The 13,866-nt window shown below is 39.5% G+C and overlaps 1 protein-coding gene and 1 long non-coding RNA gene across 2 annotated transcripts; one reads left to right on the plus strand and one right to left on the minus strand.

Moving 5' to 3' along the window:
- Window positions 1–457: 457 nt before the first annotated feature.
- LOC118209829 (cytochrome P450 1B1-like) lies at window positions 458–3,975 on the minus strand. The gene has a single exon (XM_035385518.1). It carries the CDS (start codon window positions 3,612–3,614, stop codon window positions 2,034–2,036), a length of 1,581 nt encoding a protein of 526 aa, XP_035241409.1. The 5' UTR covers window positions 3,615–3,975; the 3' UTR covers window positions 458–2,033.
- Window positions 3,976–9,654: 5,679 nt separating this feature from the next.
- Window positions 9,655–12,892, plus strand: LOC118209837. Its single transcript, XR_004761776.1, has 3 exons — window positions 9,655–10,656; window positions 10,927–11,011; window positions 12,138–12,892. It is a non-coding gene; the product is annotated as an uncharacterized LOC118209837 (long non-coding RNA).
- Window positions 12,893–13,866: the final 974 nt, after the last annotated feature.

Here is a 13,866-nt window from a genome sequence, read left to right on the forward strand (position 1 = left end):
TTATTTATTTATTTATTTTTTTGTAATTGTAAAATGACAAAATGTTCTCAGGAGGTATAAGTAAGAAAAACGCACTGATTATGAATTTGAAAAGACAAGCATTTGAAATGTGCATAGTAGAAAATCATTACCTGATTACTGTCTTCAGAAACAGTGTCATCAGATGTGTAATTAAGGCGATTTTATCATGTCCTTGTACATGTCCAGTATTGTCCTATACAGTGTACTTAAGAATAGTATATTAGCATAATGTTTTGCTCTTGGTACAGGCATGAAGGTTTCTCAGTCAGTCTTTTTTATGAATTTTCTCAAAGCAGGTTATGAAATATGGCATGTGTCAGGTTTGCGTTTTTCTTGGGAATGATGGCATGGCATGCCACACTGCAGTCAGCTAGAACATTTTGAGCCATCAAACGTCACTCTGAATTATAAAGAATCAATTAAACACTGGGCTCTATGACAGTTATGATAACATTACTTTATTCACATCCGATGCAGCTTATTTCCATATAGTAAAAACATATAATTTTGCAGAGTGATAAATGTTATGCAGGGACATTCAACAAGTAGTTGGCCTTTATTTGCCTGAAAATTAGAAAAAGATTAAGTGAACAACACGAATAATTTCTAAGTATGCTAGTGTACTTCACCTGAAAACAAAGTTCTGAAGGAAAAGTCTTCTTCAGATAGCCCACCAAGGCAGTGTAAACAGAGGTGCATTTAACAAGACATCACACGTGGAAGCATTTATTGGGAATTATTTGTTTTGAGGCAGTAATATGGAGCAATAGCACTTGTATGAAATAGGGAGGAGAGATGTCTGGCATACAAATATTCCCAGACCCTAAGAAAACATGTCCTATTACATACTTTTCTTCTGTTCTGCACATTTTACTGAAATCCCAGCAACCACCAACTCCTTTAGAAAAAACAAAAACACTTGCTTAAGGACTCAACTATTTCATATAAACATTTGATTTTCCAAAGGACACTATGTGATACTTACAATTACATAAGGACAGCAGGAGTGTTCTTAATTTTAGATAGACCTCACAAATGTTGTGAATAAACAACTTGAGGTTGAACTTATGATTCTTTCCCATCATCAATATTTCCTTTCATCGTCATCCAGAACACCACGTGTTGTTTGCTTTTATTTACAGTAGAAAGTGAACCTCAGTTCATTTTATGTAATACTTTGAGTTGCTTAATAGACTTTTCATACTTATACAAAATATATATCTATATACATAAAAATTCTTTAGTGACTGTTTCATGTGAATTAGGTAAATACATCAATATATGTGCATCATTATGAGGGCAAATCAACAAGTCTTCAAGGCAATAAAAATACATAAACAGTGTGTTACTAAATTGTTTGTCCAATCAATTCTTAAACAAAATTTGCCTACCGATGTTGCTTTAAAACACTAATACACGCATGTTCACTGGCACGATAAATACTGTGATATATGTTTATACTGACAATTTGCTGAATATTTAAAAAGTTATTTTATTACTTGGCATAACTTTCATATATAGTTCCTGCACTTATTTAATCACTTTAACATGCAGGATAGTGAATATAAAGTACACTCAAGACTTGATATTAATGAAAAACTATTATTCATAGCAGAACGGTGAACATTTTTAATGAAACCATGTGAGAGCCCTGAAACTTTGTTGATTAATTTTACAGTAGCATACTTCATGGATAATGCCCTCCTTCACACACTGGATCTCACCACCCGACAAGGAACACTTACCCCCTTTTTAAACTGAAGTTTTGTTGTGAAGCAACTTTTGACTACCTTTTTTTTACAAAAATACAAACTCCATAAAATGTGTCTGAATAATAATTAAATATTAAATATGAAATCTCTTGGCAATGGCATTCAGTGCTGGTTAATCTTGAAAAAGGGTTAACCAATTTGCTAATACTCACGGTTAAATATCATCAGTTTGTCTCTGGCAAACATGAAGTCTTTGCTTGCCTTGAATGACAAGATAAGTGTGAGACAATTCATAGCTTTTCATGCTGGTGAAACCAAGCCTAGAAACTTCCCCCTGAGCTTGGCAGAGATAGAGTGGTTTAGTGGCTTCAATGTCAAGCCATAGGAGCAGTCCAAGCTTATTTCCTGGGAAGGGTTGCTCTCAAAGCTACACTGGTGAATCAAGATGGCAAAAAACAGAAAGACTTCAACCTTGGCAATCTGGTCACCAATACATCTTCTCTTCCCTATGGAGAATATCATGACGCTGCTGGTCAGGTCCTTGTCAAGGACACCATTTTCATCCAGGAACCGGGAAGGGTTGAAGACATGGGGGTCCTTCCACTTCTGTGGGTCGTGATTGACAGACCACTGGTTGATGAAAACCACAGTGTCCCTGGGGATGTGGACGCCTTCGATGGTCACATCTGAGGTGGTGGAGTGGGGAATGGTAACAGGCACAAAGCTTGTGAATCGCATGGTCTCATAGACAAAGGCATCCAGGTAGGCCAGGCTGCTTTTGTCCTCCATGCAGGGAAGCCTGTCACGTCCCACAACCTTGTCAATCTGCTCTTGGAGCTTGGCTTGTATGTGCGGGTATTTTACTAAGAGTAACAGGATCCACTGCAAAAGTGTTGACACTGTGTCTTGTCCAGCACCAATAAGGTCTGTGACAGTTCCTTCAACAAAATCTTTTGTCAGTCCATTGTCTTTTCCATGCTCAATTACACTAATGATGGCATCGCTCATGTCTCGTGTTACCTCAGGGTTGTATGTTTCCCTGTGCTGGATCACCTTGTCTTTCACAAAAGCAAAAAACTCCTCATTCAGTTCCTTGAAGTTCTGGTAGATGCTTCGCACTGGGTTAGGGAAAGACTGAAGCCATGGCATGACATCCACCAAGCTGCCAGCACCTACCGTCTCTCCAAATTTATCCACTCTGCTCAGAAGTGTTTTGAACTCTAAGTCGTCATGTCCATAGCGTTTTCCAAAGCAGAGAGCGCAGATAACATTAGCTGCAGCAACTGTCAGTTCATGAGAAGGGTTGAAATACCGGCCATCTGCACTGTGTCTCAGGAACACCTGAACAAGATCCAGAGCTTCTCCCACAATATGTTGCTCAAAAGCTTTCTTGGTCTGGCTGTTTGCTGAAGAGAATGCTCTGATGGTTGATTGAGCAATTCTACGATGCATCTTCCACTGTGTGCTATAGTTGCTGAATGTCATGCTCTTGCCACCGGAAATCATCTGAAAAGAGAGAAAATTTGGTCTTCCTGCAAACGCAGTGCTGTGCTGGATCAGAGCTTGGCGGATTGCAGTATCTCCATTCAGTACCACAATGTCGTTACAGCCTAGTCGAATCTGGTACACGTTTCCATACTTCTTAGACAGTTTAGAGAAAGTGATGTGGGGCATTTGCCCCAGCTGCATTGCATTACCCACCACAGGCCAGGGGAAGGGTCCAGGCAGCCTTCTCTTTTGCCTGAGGTTCCTGACCCACAGGCAGGCTTCCAGGCAGAAGAGAAAGATGAAGGAGGCGACAAGAGCCGGCTGGACCTGGCCGCTCCACTCTCTGATGATGCTGCTGCCCTTTACTCCAAACTCTGAGTCCCACAGTGCCATGTTACTGGATCACCTCTGCTTTCTTCAGAAATGTATGTTGATTTTGAAGGGAAAAAAAAGTGATCATGTAAGTTGAAGTGGCGAATGAAAGGTTTTAAAGTTTAAAGTTCCAAGTTATTTTTTTGCAAACATTTAAATGTGCAAATGCTTCAAGAAAAATGTCTTGAGTTTTCTATCTGCAATCAAAATTGAGACTCTTATGCAGACAGCATACAATTTGTTTTGTATTCCTCAGACAAGTTCTGAGTCCATTTCAAACGCTAAACTGACCAACAGCATTGCAAACTTCAGACTGAATTAAATAGGTATTTTTCCGAGTTCTGCTTTCTTTCTCTGTAAGTTCAGACTTCGCAATGGTCGGTTTGGGTATACCTCTGTCTCTTATATATGTTAGCAGACTGGGGGGCCGGGCTCAGCATTATTATCATACTCCTCCCATTGTGGTAGCTCAGGAGACCCCATTACATTATCTCTTTCCTGGTGGGCTTCAGAGTGCGCTGTGAGACAAAGCGCGACAGCGGCAGCTGAGGTAAGATCAAGCAACTGGTGACAAGTCAAGCGAATGGTGACTGAAGAGGCAGTAGTTTTATACGACACGAGTTGGGAGACAGTGGTTGCGCAGGTTTCAGGATGAAGCTGTAAAGCTCACTCTCCGTAAAGTTGAATTGTAAACTTTGAAGACTTTTTGGGTTTTTTCGGAATGCTAAGCGCATACGGTTTGTTTTCCTTGGCATTTTGTATACGAATTGTGCTTAGCCTGTGTTTTCAACTGAAACATTATCATTTGTATAGGTACATTTTGCATGGGTGCTTTCTACAAATTCCTATTTTATTGTGAAGTTGTAAAATATTGCTTCACAAGTCAATTACAGCTCGTTTCTGTGGATTTACGTTGTGTGTACTTTATAAATACATACCTAAACAACATTTGAAACGTTTTGTTTTATACCACTGAAATCGATATGTGAATAAAACTCCAATAGCCTATAATGCCAATAGAAGTGTTACACCGCATGTGTGCTTTTACAAGATAGAATGATGACTGATACATCCTTTAATTGAGGATATATTGTACTTTATCATTTTTTTAAAATCTGGGAATTTTAAAAAGGATATGGCATTGGTATATTGATAACCGGAATGGAACTGAAAATAAGTAGACTACTTGCATGAAAAGTTTGTTTTGTTTTGGTAATCATCGATACAATTACATTTAAAACTGTTATTACAACAAAAGTTACACCACCTTATAGCCTACTCCGAATTCATTTGTAATACATCAATCAAATTGTCAAAAGCACTTCTACTGCCCGATCTTTTGTTTAAATAGGATACACGTGCGTGGGCTTTATTACCAACAGTAAAAGCATTGGCATTCTATGATCACAATTACAATACCCAAACGGCCGATTCTCACATAAAATTTGTTCAAAAAACAAAGGGGCTGGCGGACTCTGCTGATAATAAGAATATTTACCTAACGTGTTTTTTACGTTCCTTCTGGGTCCGTAATGGTTTTGGCTACCTTTGAACATACTCATCAATAATATGGTATGGGAATACAGTATATTTTATTAAAACGATAGACATACTATCCATATACTATTAACATCCGTTGATATAAACACGCGTAATTAACCGTTTTTTGTATACCGCGTGTCCAAAACCATGAAGCAGCATATACTAACACTTTTGTAAAACTTTTCGTCTAAGTCCCTCGGGGACGTCACAACTGTTAGCTTAACATTTGAGAACGTTTAACCGTCGTAGCGTCAACACCAAAACGCTGCATGTAAGCCACAGGACGTGTTATTCGGTTTATTTGCATTCATGTAAACGAGATCTGGCGTTGTGTGTCGCAAAATTTTATAGAGCTGGCTAATGTCAAAATACAGAGAACATAGATGATTTTGAATCCGTTCTGACGGACTGGTAACCGACAGCATCCACTGCTTGCAGCTCAGGTAACTTTTCAGTGAAGTTTACAGAAGCGAATACATGCCGGAGATGGGACTCCTGGTAAATTAAGTTGGATATTAAAGGGCAGACTACCATTTACGTGAGTTAACCTCGTTATTTAGAAATGATCGGTTTTGCATTTGAACAAATCGTAGATGAATTAAGACATCTGAACGAACAAATTTGAAATTAAATGTAGGCGTACAAATAGTTGAATATTATGCATGGTATGGCATGGCACGTGTATCTATTCTACTTACATTAGCCATTCAGAGTATGGGTTAAACACACTTAAGATAAATTACAAAAGAAATGTGGAGCCTACAAGGTTTGTGCACAAACCAGTTCTTTTGAAAGACTTCTGAAAAATAAATAAATAAATAAATAAATAAATAAATAAATAAATAAATAAATAAATAAATAAATAAATAAAATACTGAAGGACTGAACCATGTGTACCTATGAACAAGGTATAGTGCTTTTGAAAACATCCATTGGTGTAAATGGGTAAAGTCCTGTGGATTCAATGCAAATAATCTTTAAAACAGTAAGGCAAGGAGAGATCTATTTTTGGTCAAGATGAGGAGAAACAGGTGGAAGGAAGTGCATGAATCTGCGAATTGAAAAAAGTTTCAGACAAAAGCCAAATATTTCATTTGCAATCCTTTCAGCTTCCTGTTTGAAAAAGCAGCTTCTGTTTCCCAGTTGGAAGTAGATTGTGCTAGACAATTATAAATGCACTTCAACAACATGGTTTCCCCCCTTCCTTTTAAGGTCTTTGTCCCACAAAATTAAATACCTCAGCTTATAAATCCTATTTTTAATCTATATAAGCATATTCAGGGAATTTCATGCCACTTGGTTTTTCCAACTTTTGTAAAGCATGAGTGAATACAACATTGCATGAACAGTAAACTGTGGTTATGTGACATTCTTCTCAGTACTTCTTTACATAATGTTACAGAACACCTCAGGTGCCCTCTAAACTTCAAAGTTTTTCTTTTCTGTAAATTCAGGACAGAGACATGCTGCTACGGTAAGAGATGACAACAAGTAAGCTTTTAAAGAAAATAAAATTTCTTATTAAAATGTCAATGCGTGCGGCCCTCTATTTCCCTGACCACACATCATGTGGTCTGTAATACTATGGTGCTATGCCGATACCATGCACATAGGCCTATGACAAAGTAAGGTTTATGCCTTATGGAAAAGTCTTGTTTGATTGATTCCATTAGCCTTTCAGTTGAAAAGGTATTTTAGTTGCTATGGTAGGACTTTCCATCTAGGTGCCAAAGAAGGAATTCATGTTTCTTGTTGCTCTACCAACACTGAAGTTTATTTTCACTAGGAGGTAATGACCCTAATTGAAGACATTAACACATTTCTGAAGTCTTGGAGCAAGTTGAGGGACAGAGACTTCAGTAGTCTTCACTGTATAGTCGCACATTGCTGGTACGTGTGGAATTAAGGACAGGGTTCTCTTGTTTATGGTGATTATGAAAAATTGTTGCTTCAAATGAATTTTTTTTAATCTAATAAAAATAACTTCAACAGCAGGCAAGTTCTGAATGAATGTTTTCTCAGTGTTGAGAAATGTGTACCAGTCTATGCCAATGCTAAAAAACATTCTGATATATCTTAAAAAACAGCGTGACCTACTAGAGCGGTGACTGTTTCTTTATTTGCTGTTAAAGCTGGCAAATGTATATACGCGTATACTTATGTACATATTTATGCATATACATCTTTTAGCATGGCTGTTTCAGAGATAATTAGTATTGTTTCTCAAAAAAAGTAACAAAAAATATGGCTCGTATTTCTATAGGATTTCAATTATGTCATAAGGCAAAATGTATTGAATTTTATATAAGTAATGGATTCCAGAGCCATATTGACTGAAATGCACTAAAATAAAATGAACTGTCCATATTGTTTTCTGATGTGCTTTGGAATTACCGCAGTAAGTATGAATACACTGCATACAGCGCTTCTGAATCTTCAGTTACAGGCTGTCAGGTGGTCCAAGAAGACTGATAACCAACTGACCTACAGACATTCATCTGCATCATAATGGTAAGGAAAAGCTATGATAGAAGATATTGAATACTGTGGGTAATTTCTGTATTTTTCTTGCCCACCTCTTCCTCAATTCAATTTCCCTTTCTTCCAAGACCAGTTTATTCAAAAACTTTTTTCCATCAAAAACGTTTTTGAAAGGGAAATTCCTGTGGAGATAATGCCTGACTGTGTTTTTATCAGCTCCTTTCTGGAACCTGCTCCTACATCGTCATGCCACATTTCCTGTTAATCTTCTAGTGATACTGCATGATCGTAGCTGCGAGCAGGTGTACAAAAACGACAAGTCATTTACTGAATTGTTTACTTTCGTGTCACTGCTCTTGCAAAAGCTGTCTTCATGAATTCCAAGGGTGTGATGAAATCTAGAATTGAAACAACAATAACAACAACAATTCTGTTTACAGGGCTGTTGCGGCACATTTCCATTGTGTGGGTGAGCGGTTTGTGCTTACTAGTTAGTGTCTTGCTGAGTAAGAAGCAGTGAGGAAGTAGTAAGTGCTGAAGGAATCAGTGAAAACAAGCGTGTCAGGCAGGAGACGCTGGCAGTAAACAGTGCTGCTTCAAGAGGTACATTGTAGTGCCACCATCTTAGCGTGAACAACAGGCCTCAGACAGCCACAGACAGAACGAGAGCAACAGAGACTGCCTAATTGGCGGACTGTTGAACTGACAGTGAGGTTCTTCTGTGCCTGTTTGTTTAAAAAAAAAAAAAAAAAAAAAATCATGAAGTTCCATAGTAACGTCATCCCACGCTGGCCACTGAATGAAATAATGCTGCCAAAGGCTGTCCAGGAAAGATTACTCTCAAAGACATGCCTCTACATCACTATACTGCCAATATTTTCACTTGTGAAATATGTTTGTACGTGTAATGTCTTCGACAATTGCAGGCTATCGATATGATCTGATTGCACAGCATTGACACAGAGCAGTTTACTTCCATGCTGTGCCAATATCTCATATCTGTTGAATAAAATATCTGGAGCCAGTAAAATGCCACAGCATTCAGGGTGTAAATCCAGGACAGAAATATTGCCTGTGAATTGGAGCACATTGTGGTTTCTGTAATAAAGTTAGACATGTCTATTTATCATCTCAAAAAGGAAGAATAGAATTTCAGCAAAGAAAATAAGTAAAGAAGTAAAAAAAAGGCAAAATAAAACACAAGAGGGGGTTCTAATGGTATGCAGGGTTCTGAAAAATCAAGGAGAAAGCATTTGTGAGAAGAAATATGGAGCATTGGTGTTTATTTAACAAGTTTTTAGTTCCTCAAACTTATGCACAAGGATTTGAAATGATGTGATGCCGTGCAGAGTTGACATTTGTGGGTTTAATGGGTGAACGCGAGGGGTGCTGATTTTTGTAGTGGGGTGTGCCCCGTGCTTATTTGTTCAGTCAAACAGTAGGGAGCTCCCCTGGGAGTACAATTTCTCAAAGCCCTCATGCTGCCAAATAGGTTGTGCGTGACACTGCAACCTTTTACAGTTGTAAAGTATTTGTCTGAAAACCAAAATTAACCTCCAAATGAGTGCCCCACACTCACAGGGTAGACACATCAGGTCATGTAGTTGACCCCTTTTCATGGTAGAACATTGTACAGGGTCTGTTCTCTTTTAAGGAGGGGATGGGGGGGGGGGGGGGGGGGCAGGGGGCACCTCACCTGGTGTAATCAAACCAAACCTTCCGACTGGGAAGAAACAGGCCTTTTATTTTGGTTCAGTTATGTTCACTTACTTTTTGATGTTTTGTTTGTCCTGAAGTGATTTCTGAATCTGTGTGAGCCACTTCAAGGCACTTCAAACTTATCAGATTACCATATGATCACATTTACTCTGGGCTTCAAGAGAATGACAAGAGCCAGTGAACTGACTGAATTGCCCAACAGCAAGTAATCAGAAAAATCAATTGTGGACAAGTTGCAGAAAAAGAAAAGAAAAAGGTATTTGGGCTGCTGGGAGGGTGGGAGGGTTTCGTTTTTTGGCAAAAAAGGATTAGAAAATAGTTTTTCATATGGCATCCGAGGATGCATATAACTTATAGTTAACACGCAGCATTTCCCCTCTGCAGAATTGTGGCCTCAGCTTGGTGCCTGCCCCTGCATTTTATCCTGGCCTGTCGTGCTCAAAGCCTGGTTGAACCCTTCTCCTTCTGCTGCCCCTGCTTTCCCAGGCATATTGCTCCAAACATATTACATGTAGCCGTAAAAAAATGTTTTTTTTTTAGTTCATTTAGCAAATTTGTTGATTTCGTAAGCCTCCCATGGGGAAAAACCCTAGAAGGCAAATGTAATGCACATAATTACCCCGATCCCCCCCCCCCCCCATCCACACACACTCCAACGTGCCCCAAATGTTAAGCTGTAGGTCTCACAGGGCAGTTCAGAAATCATGAGACAGCTTTGCTATGTAAGTTACAAGTTGTTTGGCTGTTTGGGTATGCTGACCAGAACATTTGAGGACTGACAGTTTCCTTCTAAATTTCAGACAGCTTATGAAGCACTGAGGTAAGTCTATTTGAACATCTGAAAATAAAACAGAATGAAAGGCATTAAAGATTAACCACGCAACAAAACATTTACTTGGCCACAGGAATCCCACACCCTGAAATGGTATGTTTTGTGGAAGACATAATTTGTCACCTGGCTAGAAAAAGTTGAATGAAAGTCCTGAGCTTTTATTTCTGTCCTATACAGACAGTGCATTTAATTTAAATGGAATAATCTGAAACAGATTTCCTCATTGTCTCTGTTGAATTTTTTACAATACTCTCTCGTCACAAACGCTCTGTATCCTCTATCTGTTTTTTAAACGAAATGCATTTTCTTCACAGAAAACAAAGGCTAGCGATTACTTGAGTACCAAGAAAAGAAAAGAAGCGAGAGGAAAGTCGTTTTGCTCCCTGCCTGGTGGGGAATCCCTCCCAGTCTGTAATCTGACACCTCAGACTCCCCCATCTCTCTGTACACACAGCCACTCACACTGCCATCATGTCTAATTAGAGCCAGGTTTGTGGCGGGGTCGCATGTGTGTGTTTTCTGCGTGTGGCTGCCGTGTTTGCCTGTGATTATCTCCTGTAACCTGGCTGTGAAAGGCTGGCCCTGACCCCAGGCTGACTCTGGCGGGGGGTTGGGTATTGGGGGAGGGGAGGTTCACATTGCACGTAAAAAGGCTTGGGGCTCGGGGGGGCAGGCTTAGGGAGATGGGACCCACGGTGGACGAGGCTGCCCTGGCTCTGGAGCTAATCACTGTTTACTAGTCTCATTTCCACCTCTCAGGGAGCTACTGTCACGCACGGCCCAGAGATGGAGGAAGGAAGGAGGAAGGGGAGGGGGGAGAACGGAGGCACAAGGGGTCCAAAAGGTAGCTGGGGCGCTGGGGGGGCGATTGGGGAATGGGTAGAGCGAGAAGTGGTTGGGGGGGGGGCGGGGGGGGGAGGAAGGAATTTTTGACTGCATCACACATTTGGAATAACGCTCAGGGCCAGAACTGTAAAGCTGATTAACATTTGTGCCCCCCATCCCCCTCCCCCAAAAAAAGAGGGAAACGAAAAAAAATGCAGATAAACAAAAACATCCGTGGGGCCTTTGTCATCTGAGCACAGATTTAACCACCGGACACTGTTGGTCTGGAGATGTGAATACTAACATGAAAAGTCTGTTTGGGGATTGGCAGCAGTTTCTGGGGGTTGGCAGCAGTAGTCTAGAGGCCCTCTAATGGTGTGGATCTAGAATCCTGCATATGTAATGACAAGTTCAAAAGGGACAACCCACCACTAGGGGTTCTTTCTTCATTGCAGTGGAATGATAACATCCTGGTTTCATCCTGGTTTGAAGAGACAGATGTACTGTCGAGTGCTATACCGCTCAGTTGAAGAACATTTAGATCTCTGTCTATGATTTTCTTTTTACTCAAACTTCCAGCCGATGTGTTGCCATAAATCATATTGAAACATTGGTCCTGCAAAAATAAACATAAACAAGGAAGATAAAGCTCCTTGGCACCCACCTCAAAAATGACAGAATCTCAGCTATGTGTAACTCCTGGTATGTCACTATATTTTTGGGTGTCTATTCTTATTACGGAAGTCTTATTACATTAAAACCACTGACATATTGAACAAAAAAAATTTCTATCAATATGTATCCCTCTTTTTCATTACTAACAGAAAAAGATTAATTATGATTGATTTTAGGGTCTCCACTGATTTCGCCTCACAATACAAAATTGTTCATCATTCTCCCAATTTTAAATTCTTTTAGGATATTTGAGAGCATTACGAAGAGAAGTTTAAGTTGTCTTTCAGTGCAATCGTGCCACTGGGCCTTATCGCATGCATCCTATAATGGAGCATGGCAATGGATTCATAATTCAAGACAAGAGTGAAATAAATAAATGATAGGTGACATGAAGACTTATACACTGTACATAGAATTGCGTGTGTCCATGAATTTATGATGCGGTCACCATCAAACTGCTCGTCATGCAGAATGTTCGCCCCGTGACCCTCGCTCAACTCTGCACAACGTGCATGCGATCGACCACGCCACCCTGCTCTCGTTTCATGCGACTCAACCTTCCCCCTTTCAATGAACCTGCTCGATTCATCCTGGGGAAGCAGACCAAGGTGAACTATCCACCAACAGCCATATTGTGCTACACGCTCTTGGAGGACCTATGCAAAACCAAGCTGTGGTCCTCTGGAGGCCTACTGGCAGTAGACACATTAATTATTCAGCACTTGGAATTTTTTATTTTGAGTATTCACCATACACCTTCAAACCGGTCTCCTTGAGCTTGTTCATGGTGAACTCTGCTTGACTCCGAATTTTCATGTGCTGTATTGCAAACGTAATCCACCATGATCGACAAGAAGAACGGCAGAGCCAGTGACTCCTACACGCCACCTTTCCCCCCACTACACACAACTCATGACCTGAAACAACCTGACATTTAAGCTGGGTCAAGCCTCCGGGACAACATGATAAGCACTCAAGTGTCTGCTGTTGACCTCTTGACTTACTGAGAGCCAAGTACATGCTGTACTATAGAGCCTGGTTTTGGCTTGGGAAAGACTTTGAAAGGTCCCCAGCTGTCATAAGCGAGGAAATTTATTGGAGTTCAGATTATTATGAGAGTCACTTGTAAATCAAACAGGAAATGTTTAAATCACCTGATGTTTTTTTAATATATTTTAGTAAATGATCATGTTTATACAGTATTTGCAACAATTTGTACATAGGTATATGGGTACAAACATGAATAAATATATAATAATAATAATAATAATAATAATATTGTTGTTTTTATGCTGTATCTGTATAAATTCGTATTTATAAAATCATACCTCACAGCTGTACATTTTCATGCTTCCCATAAATTCTCAAATGTTCAATGTTATGGTACATTGGTCTAAAAAGTTTATTTTTCTTCATCACAGTTCTTGAGACTGACCATTGTTTATGTTTTGTAAGGCTTGTTTTGTCTATGCTTTGATTAACATCACCAACTTGTGAGTGCGGTTGTTACTGGAGGAGGTTAAATTGGATACTTCACCACAGACTTATTCCAGCTCATCTAAAGTTAAAGTGCCTCTCTTCGTGCCACTCTGGGCCTGTTTGTGTAACCTGCTGAACTGACGACAAGTTCGCAGAAGTGCAAATCAAAGCTGGGACCAAAAGTAATTAAATAAAATAAACCCAGTCTTCCTGAGGAAATTATGGCATTTACTCATCTTGTTTGAAATGTTCCTCAGTCCATATCATGAAATGCCTTTTCCTTGATAAAGGGAATTGACAGCCATCCCTTCCTGTGCTTGGCACAACATATACTGCCAGGCAACACTCTTTTATTGTATATCTAAACAAATAATGCTATCCAGAAGGTTGTTCATGGCTTCCAGATATTTCATGGCTAGATTTGTTATGACTCCATAACCACTGTTATTGAAATAATAGCTGAAAAAATACATTCCTGTGTGTGCACAGCCACTATTCCCATACTACTACTACTACTTGAAGAAAATGTTTTGCATTCCTATCTGTCTATCTTTGTTTGCATGTACAGAAGCAGATGAGCATACACATTCTATCTCAATTTCACATTTCAAGAAATGTATTTTGTTTGATTGATGTTCTGCGCATCAGAAGTGATCATTTCATGCAGTTTTTTATGTTGAAAAGGTTATTAAATAAATAGGTTCCTCCTAATAGAAAAAT

Source organism: Anguilla anguilla, chromosome 1 (assembly GCF_013347855.1).
Source record: "Anguilla anguilla isolate fAngAng1 chromosome 1, fAngAng1.pri, whole genome shotgun sequence".
In the NCBI taxonomy this organism is placed as follows: domain Eukaryota; kingdom Metazoa; phylum Chordata; class Actinopteri; order Anguilliformes; family Anguillidae; genus Anguilla; species Anguilla anguilla.

What these genes read in the sequence shown, in the direction of transcription:
- LOC118209829 (XM_035385518.1), bottom strand. Translation starts at nt 3,614, where the DNA reads ATGGCACTGTGGGACTCAGAGTTTGGAGTAAAGGGCAGCAGCATCATC.